The sequence below is a fragment of the Chrysoperla carnea genome, chromosome 2 (genome assembly GCF_905475395.1).
Source record: "Chrysoperla carnea chromosome 2, inChrCarn1.1, whole genome shotgun sequence".
NCBI classification, from domain to species: Eukaryota; Metazoa; Arthropoda; class Insecta; order Neuroptera; family Chrysopidae; genus Chrysoperla; species Chrysoperla carnea.
In genome coordinates, this window is record NC_058338.1 from 84,540,115 (window position 1) to 84,557,588 (window position 17,474).

At 28.6% G+C, this 17,474-nt stretch overlaps 1 protein-coding gene across 1 annotated transcript in view; it reads right to left on the reverse strand.

The window, feature by feature from the left end:
• Positions 1 to 282: 282 nt before the first annotated feature.
• The window catches only part of LOC123292999, a 66,393-nt gene continuing 49,201 nt past the window's right edge, over positions 283 to 17,474 (reverse strand). The window contains exons 12-15 of the mRNA XM_044873714.1: positions 17,083 to 17,346; positions 12,507 to 12,594; positions 5,103 to 5,217; positions 283 to 288 (exon numbers count right to left, since the gene is read on the reverse strand). Of these exons, the coding sequence (XP_044729649.1) occupies positions 283 to 288; positions 5,103 to 5,217; positions 12,507 to 12,594; positions 17,083 to 17,346 (473 nt within the window). The remainder of the gene's footprint in view (positions 289 to 5,102; positions 5,218 to 12,506; positions 12,595 to 17,082; positions 17,347 to 17,474) is intronic.

Here is a 17,474-nt window from a genome sequence, read left to right on the forward strand (position 1 = left end):
AACTAAACAAGTTTTTGAACGAAATATATACAATCTTTATTCTGTATATAAACATATAAAATTTGGCTTCAACATATTTGACATATTTTTCAATGATAAATTTTTAATATCGAGTATAAAATTTTTAAGTTTATTAACTTTCTGATAGAAAGGTACTAAATCTCGACCCAAAACGTATACATTCTTTAAATGCTATTTATTGCAAGTTATAGTAACGATAGGCTTTTAAACATTTGTAGAGCCAATAAGAAGCTTGAGTGTTTTAAAGAGGTTTTAAATTTTTTAATCCTAAAAAAAAAAAAAATTGTAGAAATTTATTAATAGAAAATTAAAATATTTTATTCTATTTTAAAGCAGAAACAATTATAATTAAGGTATTGAAGTCGAAGAGAAATAACTATGTTAGCAGAATTGTTAACAACTCATCATGAACTATATACCATATGTGAAACAGATATTTTTAACAATATTGTAGCAAACTTTTTTCGATATATATAATAGTTTTTGAAATATTAATGCCTAAAGATTAAGAAAAAAACCACTTATAGAATATAACACAAAAATGCCATTCATCTCTTCACTTTAAATGTATTTGATCAAAAAACGAGAGGGGGCTGTAATAATTTTCTTCATAGAAATATTTGTTATGATCATAATTAACTAATAAATATTAGTTTTCCAAATTAATCTTTAGACAATTAGCCTTGTTACATACTAAAACATACCTTTAAAAAAATCTTCACAATTGGATTTACATGTTAAAAACGCAAACTTTAATAACTCAAATCTATAATTTTAACACCGAAAGGGATATTAAAAAATTTACCTGCCTTTAAAAGGCATTCATGAGAAGTCATACACGATTTAAAGATGATCCTAAGAAAACGCAATTTTTGGGAACGTCTTTACTACCGAATTGTATAATTTTCTTAATCAGAAAGTTCATGATTGAACATCTTAAAGTCACATCAGCCACGATCTGTTAATAATCTATATTATACCTAGTTTAGTATGTTAGTTAGATATACTAAGAGTCTAGACTTTATTAAATGTTAAACATATGAGATATATCCAGTAGTTATTCTATTCCAACCCACACACATACAAGCAAGGCGAATCACTATAGTACATATCATTTATACAACAATAAATGCTATCAAGACCTTAATGTGCCAAAAACATTTCAGCTAGAAATATTTTATATTTTAAGTAAAATGTCCGATATAGTCGAGTTTATTAAAACATGCTACTATATACAACGCGTATACTGTTTGTGATAGCAGACATGTAGCTGTACATAATACGTATACATTGTATGTATACATATACAAACATAGCTACATTTATAAATTTTTTGTGTGTGTTTATTTTGGTACCAAATAATTCATCTTATATTAAGATATTAATAAGTGGTTTTTAAACAAAATTTGTAAACAGGTATTTATATTTGATTTACAAGTTAAATTTACCAAATTTAAAACTGTCGAGAAATTTTTTCGGGTACGGAATCCTAAACTCTTACTTGATACGTATCTTAGATCACTATCCATTAAATTACCTTTTCCCTAGTTTTTTCGCTTACGGAGCCTTAAATTCGCCCTTGAAGCATAACTAAGAACATTCCTTATTATTAAAAAACCCCCCAAATGAAACAAAAAAATCCAAGTCGGTTCATCCGTTTAGGCGCTACGATGCCACACACAGACACACAGACACTCCTTTTTTGGTTCGGGGATTCAAAATGTTCCAGTTTTTCAAATGTGTCGGGGGTTCAAAGATTGGTATTTCTTTGAACCCTCGTTGAAATTATGGAGTGCTCAGGACGTAACAAGTGAGTTTGAGCAACATAGATCAATTAGTAGTCCGTTGAGTCCGTAGGATTGATCTTGTAAACCGTCAGAGGTAGTACAAAAGTTTAAATGTAAAATTGTTCTTTATAAAAAAATTAAGAACTTTTGTTTGAAACATTTTTTCGTAGGCATAATTGTTTACTCGTGAAGGTGCAAATGAGGACAAAACTATGGTGTCCATTTTCATCAAAACTATAAAAGATGGACAGTTGAAAATTTGCAGGTAATTTCAACTAGTAGTTTTGTATAACATTCTAGAAAAACGAAAAAAAATTAATATATAATTATTAGATATTGTCATAATTGTGTTGGTTTTTTAAACTATTCTAATTCATTAAGAATAATGCAAACACTTTCTATACAGGGTATTTCAATAATTAAATCTTTTTTTTTGTACACACAATGGTATTTTAATATACATAGGTTTTTTCAATTATAAAAACAATTATCCTTTTTCTTTTTATAAGCTCCGTTCTTGGACATCTTGTATATTTAACCTAAATTTTGGGTTTTACAATTCAATATTTATTTTCTTTTATGATATAAGTGAGATTTTAGTATAATTACGCTACTATTCTAAACTATTCTATTACGAATTCTATTTTAATTAGGTTAAATAAATACATTAAAATATGAATATATTGAATGGCTCATATATATGTTTTCATATGTGCATGAAATTTTACAAGCAGTTCAAAAATATTTGCAAGAATATACAAAACTTATCATTGATGGCAGTTTTTGTCAGATTGAAGACAGAGGTGTCTCATTTTCTCACTTGCTCTATCTGTAATGGTTTACAAGATGGATCCTACGGACCCAAGACCCAATTGACCTATGTGGTTCATTTACGAACTCGACGTCACTTTTTACCTCCTGTTCACGCTATAAAAATTTCAGCTTGATATATTTTTTCGTTTTTGAGTTATCGTGTTGACAGACAAACGGACAGCCGGACAGACAACCGAAAATGGATTATTTAGGTGATTTTATAAACAGCTATACCAAAATTTTGTTCATAGCATCAATATTTTTAAGCGTTACAAACTTGGGACTAAACTGAATATACTATATGTTTATTTCATGGTACAAAAATTTTTGTTAGGATAAAATTTCATTACATTTTATAATTAATTTTTTTTAACAGTGAAATCAATTTCAACAGACATAAACGAAAAATGAACGAATTTATATACACATTCTCAGGAAAAAAAATTATGAATATACAAAAGTTAACATCCCGTATGCTATATAATAATATTATAATGTTTACTTTCTTAATAAAACTATGTAGACGTTATTATTAAAAATTCAGTAATGAATATATAATGACCTTGAACCGATTAAAATCAAGATAAGAGTTCATTGTATTATTATTATTATTAAAAATGTTGTCAACGCCAAAAACTCATTTAGACATAAATAAATAAATTACATGGTTTAATAATAATTATATTTAATTTCATGGTATCTAAACATTCTTAATTTTTATTTGGGTTTAATTCTTGATTATCTACTCTACGGATAAGGTTCTTTTTTTTCAGCTGCTCTGTAAAATTGAAAATATTTCTTGAATAAAGTTTCTCAACATATTCTAAAACAATTTGATATGTTCATAATCCACGTGTAAAATTCTAAAATATTACGAGACTTTTTGAGACTTCTCACAGGAATAAAACGAGTTTGGAAAAAATTTTTATCAATCTAATTAAAATAACGTGTATTCTTACTTTATTGTTCATAAGTGGTTCAATAAACAACTAAACATCTCTGACAACCCATCGCTCCACCATTTACAAAGAAAATAAATTGAGTGTGGTGCGACCTTCGAGGTCCACACGAAAAACTTCCCGGTATAATAAAAAGTTATAAACAGGTCTTCTTAACATTTATAGATCTTGTTTCGAACATGTTTTGCAACATATGCTGGAACGATCATTATCCCCATTCATAAATTATGAGTTTCATCCACTTTTCAGATTCTGTTTATCTAAAACTGGGGATTTTCAAAAACGGCCCAATTACATTAACTTCCTCTGGAAAGTTAATAAAGATTTTAGTCACCAAGTTTTATCCATGCATAGAACCACCTCTTTGAGATCATCAAAAGGAGCCCAATAAGTCTCAAAACCATGAACGGGATAATTGCTATGAGGAAAGCTATCTCTATAAAAACGTATCTGTAAAATGAAACTTTATAGATGCCTATTTATGAAAGGCTTGGCTTAGACATTTCATGAAATCCTCGATTTTGAAATGCCTGCGGCAAATATTATATTTAAAATGTAACATATAAAACTAATAAATAAATAAGTGCATATAAACTATTTGTATAAACATATAAGTAAATTTTTATGTTGCATTTCTTCAATTATCATAATTTGAGGTTATTGTACCCTTACACGCCCTAAAAGTAGTTAAAAAAAAACAGTAACATTGTAATAAATAAACGTTTCAATCACCAAAATGTTAGATTTACATATAAATTAGTTACAGTAGTTTTCAAATAAATATTCATAAACAAAGAAGGTATTTTTGATTGCTACTGGGCATGTCGTATCGAGAGTCTTATGAGAGTGGCCAAGACGATACTCCTCGAAACATTTTCTAGAAATTTTTATTTTTTTTTAAAATAAGAAAATACGTATGAATTCGAACACGTTTGTATAACTAATAAAACCAGTGCTGATGGCTGCAAGTACGTCGTTTGCTTCTTGAAAATTTTATCATTTTATATTTTATTTTCGTCTAGCGAAGAAAATTATCACTCGAGAACGTTGCGAAAGGTTCCAACGCTATGATTACTTTAACGATTCGAGTTGTGATCGACAATCTGCACCATTTGTATACGATAGGAATTTTTATTTACGAATACAGGATAAGTTGTCTCTTTCTGCACTGATTTTTTGCAATGATTCACGTACGTTAGCAGTAACCTAGATGAACTTTCGGTTCATCATCTCTTATAATATTCCTTATCCGCGGAATTATATTTGATTTATCTATTAATCTGTTAATGGTTTATTTATTTATCTAGTGAATTTCGATGAATATATTTCAAATACACTTAACAATCATAATAATAAAGATATAAATTATATTTGGCGCCATACTCCACAATAACAACAACAAACTAATTGATTGTAATGAAATGTATTATGTAGACAACACACACACATATACTATGATCATCACATGTAAGTAAAACAAGTTGCGTGTATAATAAAATATTTATTATATAAAAACACGTACCTCATCTGCTGATAATGTTAAATTTCCTTTCAATGGTGCCGAACTTTCATCTTTATTTAATGCGCTATCATACGCTTCAGCATCACGATTTCTCACATAAATACGCCAACAAAATCTACAAAACAAAATCATAATATCAACATGATTTTTAAGTCTTTTATATCAATTGTTCAAATGCATCATTGAGTCGAATTGTTTACTTTCAACTTGATAATACTGGTTAACAGTTTTAACCCTTAACTGGTATCGTAAAATTGACTAACGTAACAGGTTTTGTGGGGGTCGTGCGGCCCCCAATATAAAATAACTTCTAGGAAGCAAATGTGCGCAATTTTTGTTTAGTTTTATATAAAAAATAATAATAACAGCCTTGTTTTATTGATACAATCATTTTTTATTAATTTAATTCTTTTAACTTAATTACTACAAGAGATCACATAAAAATGGCAACTTTTTGGTAATTTTTTTTCTTACATGATACAAACAAAAAAAACGATTACTTTGGTAGTCTTACGCTAAGATATATATGTTTTCTTATTCCTAATACAATCAACTTTGGAAATAAAAAGAAATAATCTTCTAATCAACGTTATAAAAAAAAATCAACAGGAATATAAACTGGAATTGTGGGGGTCGTGCGGACCCCATAACGCTCTGGTTGGTAAAAGCTGCAGTGCCGAACGTTCGACACCCGCCGCGAGTCGCGACGTAATGAGACTACACAAAATGGCACACACGCACGGTGCAAAGTTTTAAGGAAGTTAAAAAATATATCACGCGTGGGGGCCGCGACACCCCCACGAAACCAGTTAAAAATTTTTATTTTCATTGTTGAATGTGGTATTGATTCTACCCTTCCGCACGATTTTCCATGCAAGACAAAAAGCTAATTGTCAACCAAATTAATTCACACAAATAATAATTTGAGTATCTGCAACAAGTAAATTTAGCGAACTAGGGTGATAACTATAAGGTATTTGTCGCACGAAAAACAGCGTGCTAAATAGTAATAGAGTAATTACCCTGCATGAGTAGGAAAGAAAAAAATATCGGAGAACCTACCGAAGTGAAAACTTAAAAATGTGTTATGAATTATCAAACTGATTGTAATATTAAAAATTAAAATTTCATTATTTTTGTATTAAAATTTACATTAATATGATTAAAATTATTAACATTAATCTAATTGTATGACACGTGAGACGAATGATGTAAATATATGTTAACTTAATAAAATAATTAATGAATTTAAAGAAAAAAAATTTTAATATTCTTGAGCAGGGCTCGAACACTGCTCTGCCACTAGGCCACTGTACTTCTGTTGAAATATTATCAGTATAGCTATAGATATACCCAGCAAAAAACTGCTGATGACGATAATGATGACGTAGTATTGCTGACACAAATTTATAAGAGTTAACCCGATGAAAAATCGCCTAATGCGCCTATAGATATTTTCACAACAAAAATATATTTCCCAAATATTTATCTCAAGGATAATCAACGTGCTGAATATTTTAGTTATGTTAACACATATATGATACACATTATATCGGCGGTACGATAATAATTTTCGACATTATTCTGGTACATTATTCCTTAATGGGGTGATTAACTACATATGCTAGATGTAAATTATGATAAACATTTTACCAAGAGTATCTATTATCATCCTAAATATTTTCATAATTACGTACAGTTATAAACACATCCAAAATCAAAAATTAGTCACATGAAGATTCGTTTAATGTCCTAAATTTCAAAGAGTCTTTGGATTTAAAACCAAGGGACTCGTTTCGCAATGTTAAGATGAGCCTAAAGCCTAAAACGAAGTTTTCTTTTTTTTGTTTTTAATTTTAATGAAAATAATTTACTAAGGCAAATACTTTACTAAGATAATAGTGACCAAAATATTACAAAGGGGTTTATTTGCACGTATTGTTCGCCTATTTCAAGGTAGACCTTCTCAAGTCATTTTGTCTTAAAATTTGAGCCCTGTGAAACCAATATCTCGAGAACTATAATTCAGAACGAATTTCAGCCACTAGCAACGCTTTAACAGTGTCCAAATTAGCTGAAAACGAAGTTTTCATAGATATGGTATTTAAAAAATTTCTCTGAATTTCTTCGATTTTCTTAATATATGGGATATACGGTAGCCCTTGGAAAAAATGAGCTCATTTTGACACAAAAATTGCAAAAATAGAATTTAATTGAACCTATTGTCAGCCAATTTCACATTTTCGAAATTGTAGCATCAATCAATTTTAAATTTGGCCCCAGTCCAGCTATTATCTCGAGAACCATAATTCAAAATTTATTTTAGACACTGACAACGTTTTTGGAGTGTTAAAATTCTTAAAAGTAAATATTGGGAAAAACGAAAAAGATTTTCGTGGTTCCAAAAATTACATTATTGGCTTTATTGAATCGCCTACCCATTAAAAATTATGACCATTATCAATTCATTCGATTTTTAATTTGAGCCTGAGATTCTATTAAATTGAGAACCATAATTCCATCGAATTAATCTCTAAAACATTTTAATAATTTGAGTTGATGTTTCTTTGCTCGTAAATGTATAAAACTTGTATGGCATAATCACAAACAAGATGTATTTTCCGAGTAATTGAGAATATATAAGTAATAATAATACAACCTAGACAAAAGTGTTTACCAAATTACATCTCGTATTTCCAATTTTACTAAAGTCTACGTGACGAATATATTTAGTAGCATCGAAACATCGTGCTTAAATGTAAATAGAAATATTGAAATTTTCGGTTTTGATAATATGAAGTAATCTGGAATCATTTCGAAAAAGATTTTTTTTTGTTATTCATCATATTTTGTCATTGATGAATATACCTCTCGAAGTGGTGATAAATTCGTAATTCATTCAAAAAATGATTTTCCTCACTCATTTGTGTTCCTAATGGATAAACAAAATCAAATTGATGCCAGTGGACGCCATCGAAAACCGCGGGAAGAGACTTTCTAACCGCGGAAAGAGAATTCCGTTTTAAAAATAATTTTCTACACTAATTATATATATAGAAACTCATAGAAGTATGTGATTTGAGATCATTACTAAGTTAGATTATCAATTTATTTGTATTTTCGAATTTTTGGCTATATCAGTGTGATTCTTACCAACGGAAATGTATTTTTTCCTGATACTTTCATAATACCATCAGAGCTCCAAACAACCAGAACAAGAATCGATAATTTTCAAATGAGTTATTCGATAATCTAAAACCTCTAGTAATCGGATCACATCGTTCTTTACCAATCACTCAAAAATGTTATTGTTTATGAATCTCTGATTTTAAAACCACAAAAGCATCACTTGTTCCTGTAAAATTTTTTCGAAACTACGTTTTTCAAATTGGAACGATGTTTTTCTCGTAGAATATGCAACCGATCTTGAAGAACCAAAGTTTTGTAATCATTATAATAAAAACTAGATAATAAAAAGTTCCTTAAAACTACCCATTCGTTGTACATGGATAAAATAAATAAAATGAAAATAAAACCCCAAATCCAAAACAGGATTTTTTTTTAATTTTAGAAAAACCTGTATTAAAATTTTCTTTTTGTATTACACGGATCGAATCTCGTTTGAACTTTGTTCACCAGCTCAAATGCACTTTTTGGAAGATAGCGATCAAAATGGACCAAAATTTCCATTATAAAATTTTTCAAACTAGTTTTTTTCGCGTTTTTAAATGAGAAAGTATTTGTGTATCAGCCTTTGGATAATCAGAGCAGCAAGTACGTACGATATAACCTATCCAGAAAATTAAATCCTCTATCAAATTTGTTTTATAAAACTTCAGTTTGTCCTGAGTTTTTGTCCTGATAACTGTCAACAGGATTCAAGACACACGTTTGCGTTATAATTATCAAAGTTTCTGGTTTTTTAATAAAAGCTCTTTAACATAGCAAACAATAGAGAAAAATTATTTTTCGAATAACTATAAAAACAACCAAAATAACAGCCATCAAAGACTGTTTGTTTCTCTTTCTAGCAAATCAGAATTTAATGTAGTTCTTATGGCAAACATATGACGTTTAATTCTCGGTCCAATTCTGTCTATCTAATTAGTAGTTTAAAATGCTTAAGCCATTCATACTTTTTGGCTGATTTTAATTTTAATTTCACTTTTTTGACATCTCTATTACAGTATTTTCATAAGTTATTAAGAAATCTTTATACAGATATGCTGTCTAAAAAACACATATTTTAAAATATATTTTCAAGGCCACTAGGTTTACATTCTCTTAAGAATGATTCAAGAAATAAATGTATTTTACTATAAAACCATCTAAACTTGAACATATCTCTTTAAAGCCATCATATACCTACGTAATAGAGCTTTCAATCATTCTAGAACATAAGGTTGATACCTAGATGTATGTATATTAAACTAGTTGATATAGACGTTGACATGCTGAAGTGAGATCTAGACGCTGAAAGATCAAGAGAGCAATGACCATGAAGAAACTATTTTTCCTGTTAGTTAGATATAAAATTTCTCCAGATCAATCATATACTTTTTTGTAAATAAGAACTAAAGATAATATATGAATTAAAAAGGACCCCGGACCCAATACATTGATTTTTGGTATCGGTTAAAATTTTTTGCAAACTATGGATTAAGGTTGTTCTGATCATTTTGATCAAAAGTTTTTATGGACTCAACCCTCCAAAACCCTTCCCTTGCGAGCTACGACTCTTCAAAGGTTATGCCGGCATGAAGAGCTCGAAAGGGAAATTTTTGAGATTTGAGTCCGTAAGAACTTTTGATCAGAATGATCAAAACTACCTTAATCTATAATTTTCAAAACATTTTAACCGAAACCAAAAATCAATGTATTGTGTCCGGGGTCCTTTAAAGAAACCCCCGAAGCAAAATCAAGTAGCTCCTAAACTGATGAACCGATTTTTATTTTTTTGTTTGAAAGGTAATCGAGAGATTACTTAACTATGTTTTAAGTAAATCTGCGCAACCGTTTGAAGATTATTATGTCTTTTCATATCTAGGAACACTCTCGATCGAATTATCATTTAAAAAATAATCCCTTTAAGAGCTACGATGCTACAAACAGATGCACAGATACAAAGGCACATTAAACTTATAACATCCTCTTTGTTAGACGAGGGTTAAAAACAAATTTATAAGATAACACACTGCTTTCCCATTCCCTTTTACCTATTTCCTAGAAAGAAAAGACGGAGTGTTAGCAATTTTCGAAAGAATTGAAAAATCGTTCGAAAAAACAAAAAATTCCATTTCGTTTTTCAATCCTTTCTTTCATTTCAACCTTTCAACCTTTTCTACGTATTATGTTGTCAATGAGTTTCTTTTAACAAAAAAAGCATGTGAAAAAACATCGCCAAAAAATTTAAGTCGACATACTTGATTTTCATAAATTTAACATTCGAGTGAAATTTCGTTTTATTATTGGCTTTCAATATCTAATATTCAATCGGAAATAGCTTCGACAGCGTCTATATCTCCCTAACCTACACAAGTATACCTAGAGACATAAAACAGTAGGTAATGAACGTAAAGTAAGGACTGTTATATATATACTGAGGTAATACAGAGGTATTTGTGTTTAATGGTTGTATGCCCTCTATACTATTACTATACGCTCCTATCATTTATTTCCTTCCGTCTTTTTGTTATGTCTATCTCAATTAACTTGAATCATTTAAATAAAAGACTTTGGTTTATTATGAACGGTAGCTGTAGATATATAATGTAGGTAAGAACTTTAAAATGAATTACATTTTGTAAATAATATTTAAACTTAAATTTCAAATCAAAAATTGTGGTGAAAATTTATTTATTTCACTAACAAAAAACAAAAGTTTTTTAATTAATCTACTTTTTAAAAAACAGAATCTATCTAATACGAATTAAATACATGACGCCCAAATAATGTAAAAATTTACTTATTTACTTATTAGAAGCTTTTATTTAGTTTCAACTGTCCGTTGTTTGTAATCAAATCTTACATATTAAATTTGAGTAGTTCCCGGTGTACAAAAGAGCTAAAATTTTCCATATACATGTAAATCGTATGACTGTGTATTTTATGGTATGAATTCATTTTCCCATCGCTTCCATTATATTTAATATATCAACATACTTTTATATGTTTAAAATTAATTCGTCACTCAAACATTCCTTCTTGATATTTTAAATTGAGCACGTCCAGTTTTTACAATAAAAGCATTTTTTATTTAAATTTTCTGAAGTGAAAACTTATTTTGGCACATTGAGCACTGTTTGGGCGAACAAAAATCATGAATCTCGCGTCATCGGTGTTTGTAATTGAACTCCTCTAAACGGATAGACCGATTTGGATGAAATATTTTGTGTGTGTTCTAGTGGATGCGAGAATGGTTTAGATTCACTATTGGGTCCACTACCAAATGTCTTTGAGGATTCCACACTAAAAATTTAAAACCGATGAAATAAATAGAGCAAACGCATATAAATCATTTATTTTATTACTATTCACATGTATTTATTTGCGCTCCTACCATATTTAAGAGGTATAATTTATTTTATTAAGAGGTATTATTTATTATTATTCAGGTATTGTGAATAGGTATTTATTAGAGCTATATACGAAACCAAAGGTTATTCTTCTTGTTATTCCAAAGTTTTCACTTCCATTGACAGTCCCCATGACAGACTATTTTTTTTTTAACCATACCTTTTTTGCTTGAACAGTAAATGATTGTTAACACGTACGACGCTACTAGGGGCTGGTACGGGCACGGCAAAAGAGCAGTGTACTCATTTGAATACCAAATCCAAGCCTTTAGCTATACTCCAAGAAACTCCAACAAGAAATTCAAAAGAAAACTCTTCATGAAGACTCTGAATTTGACACTAAATTCATTTACAAGTTAAGAACATTTTAAATTGGAAAGTTAGTCGTGATAAGAGGCTTAAAAATTGATATAAAATTCTACTTTTAATTTTTCGCTCACTCGAATTTTTGTGAAATGTTAATTCGGTTTTTCTTACACTTTTTTCCTTCTTTCTACTATATTCTAGCAAATACGAAGATTTCAAGCTTGTAAAATCACATCTTATTTTTAAAATCACATAAGTTATTTGCTTGTTTAAGGCTAAAAAATCAGCCTTCAAAATTATTTGAACGGATTTCATAAATTATATTGTTAGGTTAAGTGTTAAAATACGTTCAAATGCAATTTCGCTCAGCAATCAACATAATTCCTGTAAATTTACCATTTTGAAAGCTGAGTATAGACAGAATTGTCAAGAAATGTCTTAAAAGGGGCTATTTCTAAATGGATTGGATTTCAAATGTAAAAACTACTTTAAAAATAAATGATGGTATATCATTTATAATTACCTTATAGAAAATCCTAAGATGAGGGCGAGCAAAAGACATCCGATTGTGAATGCACATGTTATGAAAAGTGTTTGTACATCCGTAAAACCTGGAACAATAGAAATATTATTCTAATAAATGTTATTTTTGTAAAATGAATATTGCAAACTAATATTAACAAAAGTATTAATATGATTGGATAAATCTAAACAATAGCCGTAGTTTACATTCTAAAATAAAATATAGAAAAAAAAGCGGATTGAAACTTTGAAATTTTGTTTGACTTAAATGTAATAGATTTACTTTACCAGAAATATTATTTGACCAATAAATAAATAAATACAAAATTCGAAAACATTGAATAAATATATGACACGAGAAATAAAATATTTTAAAAAGAATTCGTTGTATGATTGGTTCGGAGAAGGAGCGTATAAAAGAATTTGTGATTGAAAAAAAAAAAGAAAATCAAATTTTATAAAACATCAAAGAATCTAAACCTAATATTATGTATTTTATACTAAAATGTTTCGACGTAATATTATTTATAAAATTGCATTTCTTTATTAAATTATCAGCTTAGAAAAACAGCTATTTACAATTAATTAACGAATATATAATTATTGGCTCTATATAAAAGATTTTACTACATTAGGTTTTATTATAGAATAATAATAATAATTCCCTTGTATCCGGAATTGCTTTTGGTTATTACCTTAGGGTACATTGCACAAACTACAGTGCCGTCATCTGTGAGTGAATTAAATGAATGTAATGAAATCTTAGTCGCTTATGAAGGTTAAACTAAATTTTTATATGTGATAAATATTTTTTTGATTGTTTTATTTTTTGTTTAACTTTTAATGAAAATATAGAAGTAGAATAAAAAAATTATATATATATATATATATATATATATATATATATATATATATATATATATATATATATATATATTTTATTTATAATAAGATAATTTTTTGAAAAAAGCTTTCAATTTTTTCTTGAATGATAAAAGCAACGTAGCTTTGACAGTCAAAATTATTCCATTAGGTTTCGTAAGGGTAAGAAGGGCACTATAATTTTCCCATACGTTTTCAGGAAACGCCAGAAAGTTGTTTTTTTTTTTTTTTGAGATTTATCTTTATTAAATTATTCTTTAAAATGTGCTGAAAAACTTTTAAAATTGATTTCTAATGTAATATACCTTATATAAATGCTTTTTATGTATTATAAGATGGTAAAAAATAAATTAACTATACCTTTATTTTACTATTTTCAGTTTACCTAAAAATTTAATTTATATAATTTTCTTTAAGGTGATAAGAAATGAATTTGGGAAAATTGATGGTTTTTTCTGCCTCACTCTGTACATGGACAGAAATTGTGTGGTATTATTATTGTTATAAAAAACTTAGATTTTTACGAAAATTAACTTGTAATTGATCATCTATTTATTTGTTTAAAAAAGATAATACATAATCCTTAAAAAATCAGCATACATGCACAAAGTATTCAAAGAAAACCAACCTACATTAATTTATTGTAATTTATTGTAAATTTTCATAGAAAAACATGCTCATGAATTTACAACAATCCTATTCAAATGCATGAATGAAATGTCTAATAAAAAATATCCCAATCTTCTAATGATCTTGCCATTCCATAGACGACACTTGCTTTGCTTATGATTCAAATCTGGTTATAACTGCCATATTGACTGCAGCCCCGATTTCACATAGAAAAACATACTTTACAAGTTTAGGAAAAGTAATCGGCTACTAAATCATCAAAGGTCTAAAACTTAACATTCATAAGCTCTTATGTAGATAGATCATCTATAAGCAAATTTAAATAATCATTTTAAACAATAAAATGAAAAAATGGCTTTCATAAAATTAAAAATAAATTTATACAATTATTAAACCACCCCTGTAAGGAATTTAATTAATCTTGGATAAACTCAATAAATGGACACTATATTTTAATTTTTACTTTATTTTAAATTTATTGAAACATCTCAGATATACACCCAAAATAATTTGGATTTTAAAGATTGTATCATTTCAGTTGAAAGTGTGTAGCGTTTAAACATGATTTACCATTAATTTCTTTGAACACTTTTCAATATAAACGATACAATCTTATAGGGAAGTTCTGGTTTAGAATTTTGAAACCTTGTGGGACAACATAAGAAATCCTATGGAAAAATAATCTACTTCTGGACACTAGGAACACAGGGTCTTATTGAATAAACTACATATGTCCAACTACAAATGAATATTTGAGACTCAAAGCTTTAAACTGCAAAATATACCTTTTTTGTCAGCAAGAGACTTAAAATTTCACTACTTAGGCATATTACCACAAAAATGTCGTGAGTTCAAATGGGTTTTTAATGCGGTCGGTAGGCTTTTCCCGTTTATAAGGTGTTTTATAGCTCCCAGAAACTATACGTGCGAGGTTTCAGAGCTATACCATAAAGTACAGCGTTCATGCATTTTTTGTCATGTAATCACAGTATTATATTCGCTGTAAAAAATTTATGATAATATTTTTAAATATCATAAAAACAAATTGTTAAAATGGCAGATTTCGATTGATATTGTGTTCGATTGATAAATGTCCTTTAATTTAAACCAGAGCCTCCCTTTAACATAATAATATTATACAACAATAATCCCATTAAACTGCACACTAATTACAATCAGCTGGCTGAATGGATAACCCTTGCATAGCATATAAATGAAGCATTAAATATTATCTACAAAGCGTTTATATATAATACAAGTTGTTTCTAAATATTTGCGAAAAATGTTAAGTATTTTTTATGTGAATTTTTTAATAGTTCAATGACTTATGAAACATATCAATTTATAATAATTATACATAAACAAGTGAAAATTAACAATTGATTGACTTTATTTTTGAAATATGCTGTATAGATACTATTGATCATCAGAATTTGCATTATCTATATATATATAAATTAGCCCCCATTTCTCAATTTCACAAATTTTTTTCCGATAATTATTGCCAGGAGAAGGTTCTTATGAAAGAAAAAATTAAGAAAGTTGAGTGGAACATCTATATATATATAGGAGACTTTCTATAGATATAGATAGTCACTCATCACGATATCTCTGGAACTATAAGACCTAGAGACTTGAAATTTGGCAGGAATATTCCTTTTGCCAAGTAGAGGTCAGCTAAGAACGGATTTTACGAAATTCCACCCACAAGGGGGGTTGCGGGGGTGTTCATGGAAAAAAAATTCATATTTTTCAATTATGGCTTTTAATAGTTCAAAACTTGGTCAGAATGTTTTAAATTACATTTAGAAATTTTTTTAACCTTCGGAGGGTAGAAAGGTGTAGCGAGAAAGTGGGAAGGAAATATAGAATATTTACAAATATACCTAAGTGGGGTATCAAATAAAAGAGCGTGACGTGTACATTACAAAACTGTTGTCCAACGCAAGGAAATGTGGAGGGAGGGGTGCAAGTGGGGATGTTGCCCAGCAAAGCGGGTAGTTCCCAGCTAGTTTAAGATAAAATATTAAAGCAATAAATGGTGGAAACGCACATAAATAATGCATTATATCACTTTACTATGTATTTATGTATTTATTTGCGCTCCCATCATATTTATATAGAATTGTGTGCAGGTTTTTGAATAGTATTGAGGTAGTATTTATTATTATTCATGCACTGTAAATAGGTATTTATTAGAGCTATATGTTTAAGGATTTAGCCACGCCGAAGCCCGAAGGCCTATCCAAGATATAGTAATGGTGGGTTTGTGGGTAGCTTAACCGGGCTTAACGGATTTAGTGAACAGACTAAGGGTACTATAACTATTAAGGAATTGGAATTTCAGGTTAATTAAGATTAATAATCGTTGATTAATAAATACAATTAAATAAATTGTAGATGAAACGAAGTTTACCGGATCATCAGTTTTTAATAAATAAAAAAAGTCTAAAAAACTAATTCCTAATAATGGAATATGTTATAGTTTTCAAAATCTCTTCGAAATATAAAAAAATTTATTTTTTCTTTTTTCAAAATCTTTTACAAGACTTAATAGTTGAAGCCACCTACAAACTTTCAACTCTCTATTTTTTATAGTTTTGGCGAAAATGTACAGCAAGCTTTGCCCAAATTTGCAAAGGGTTTTCAAAATTTCAAAAAAAGGGTTTCAAACAAAAGTTGTTAATTTTTATCTTATTTTCTATGTCCTACGGTTGACAAGAACAATCGGGTTCTAAAAAAAAAACAAAAGCTAAACGAATGACTTTCTAAATAGGAATACATACGTTTATTAGATACAACAAGTCTAGCATTACAATTTATCAACATTAATTTAGCTAATTTGTTAAAAATGTCTTCCTAAAAACAAATTTTGCATTGAGGCGCTTGACTTTCACGATACCAACTATTTTTGTCAAATTTTCGATACCACTTACATATTTAATTTATCGTAAAAAAAGATTGAATTTTTGTTTAGGTATACTTCAAGGATAGTTTTACTTAAATTTTTCGCTCATATTTTAGGTAAACAACATGTATATTTACATTGGATAAATTATACTTACTCGTATCTGCATCATCATTATCAAGTACATAACCGGTGATGTTAATTCCAACACCCCCACGGCCAATCACTTCAATGGATGCATTATTTATTATTGTAGTAGTGTTAGTGGTAGAATATGTTTCTGATGACGATGGTCGTACTATATTCCGTGACAAATCATCATCGATTGTATTATTGTATGAAGGGAAAGATGTAGATATTGTTGGCATCGAAGATGAAGACGTGACATTACGGCCACTTGTTACCGCATCATCTTCATGACCTTTTATCAATGCAAATGTATCACTACTTGTACCATATGAATTTAACAATATCAAAAATATTATCATAAAAAATATATGCCAATTATTATTTTTCATCGTCATTTTCTTCATTTTATTTCGACTGAGG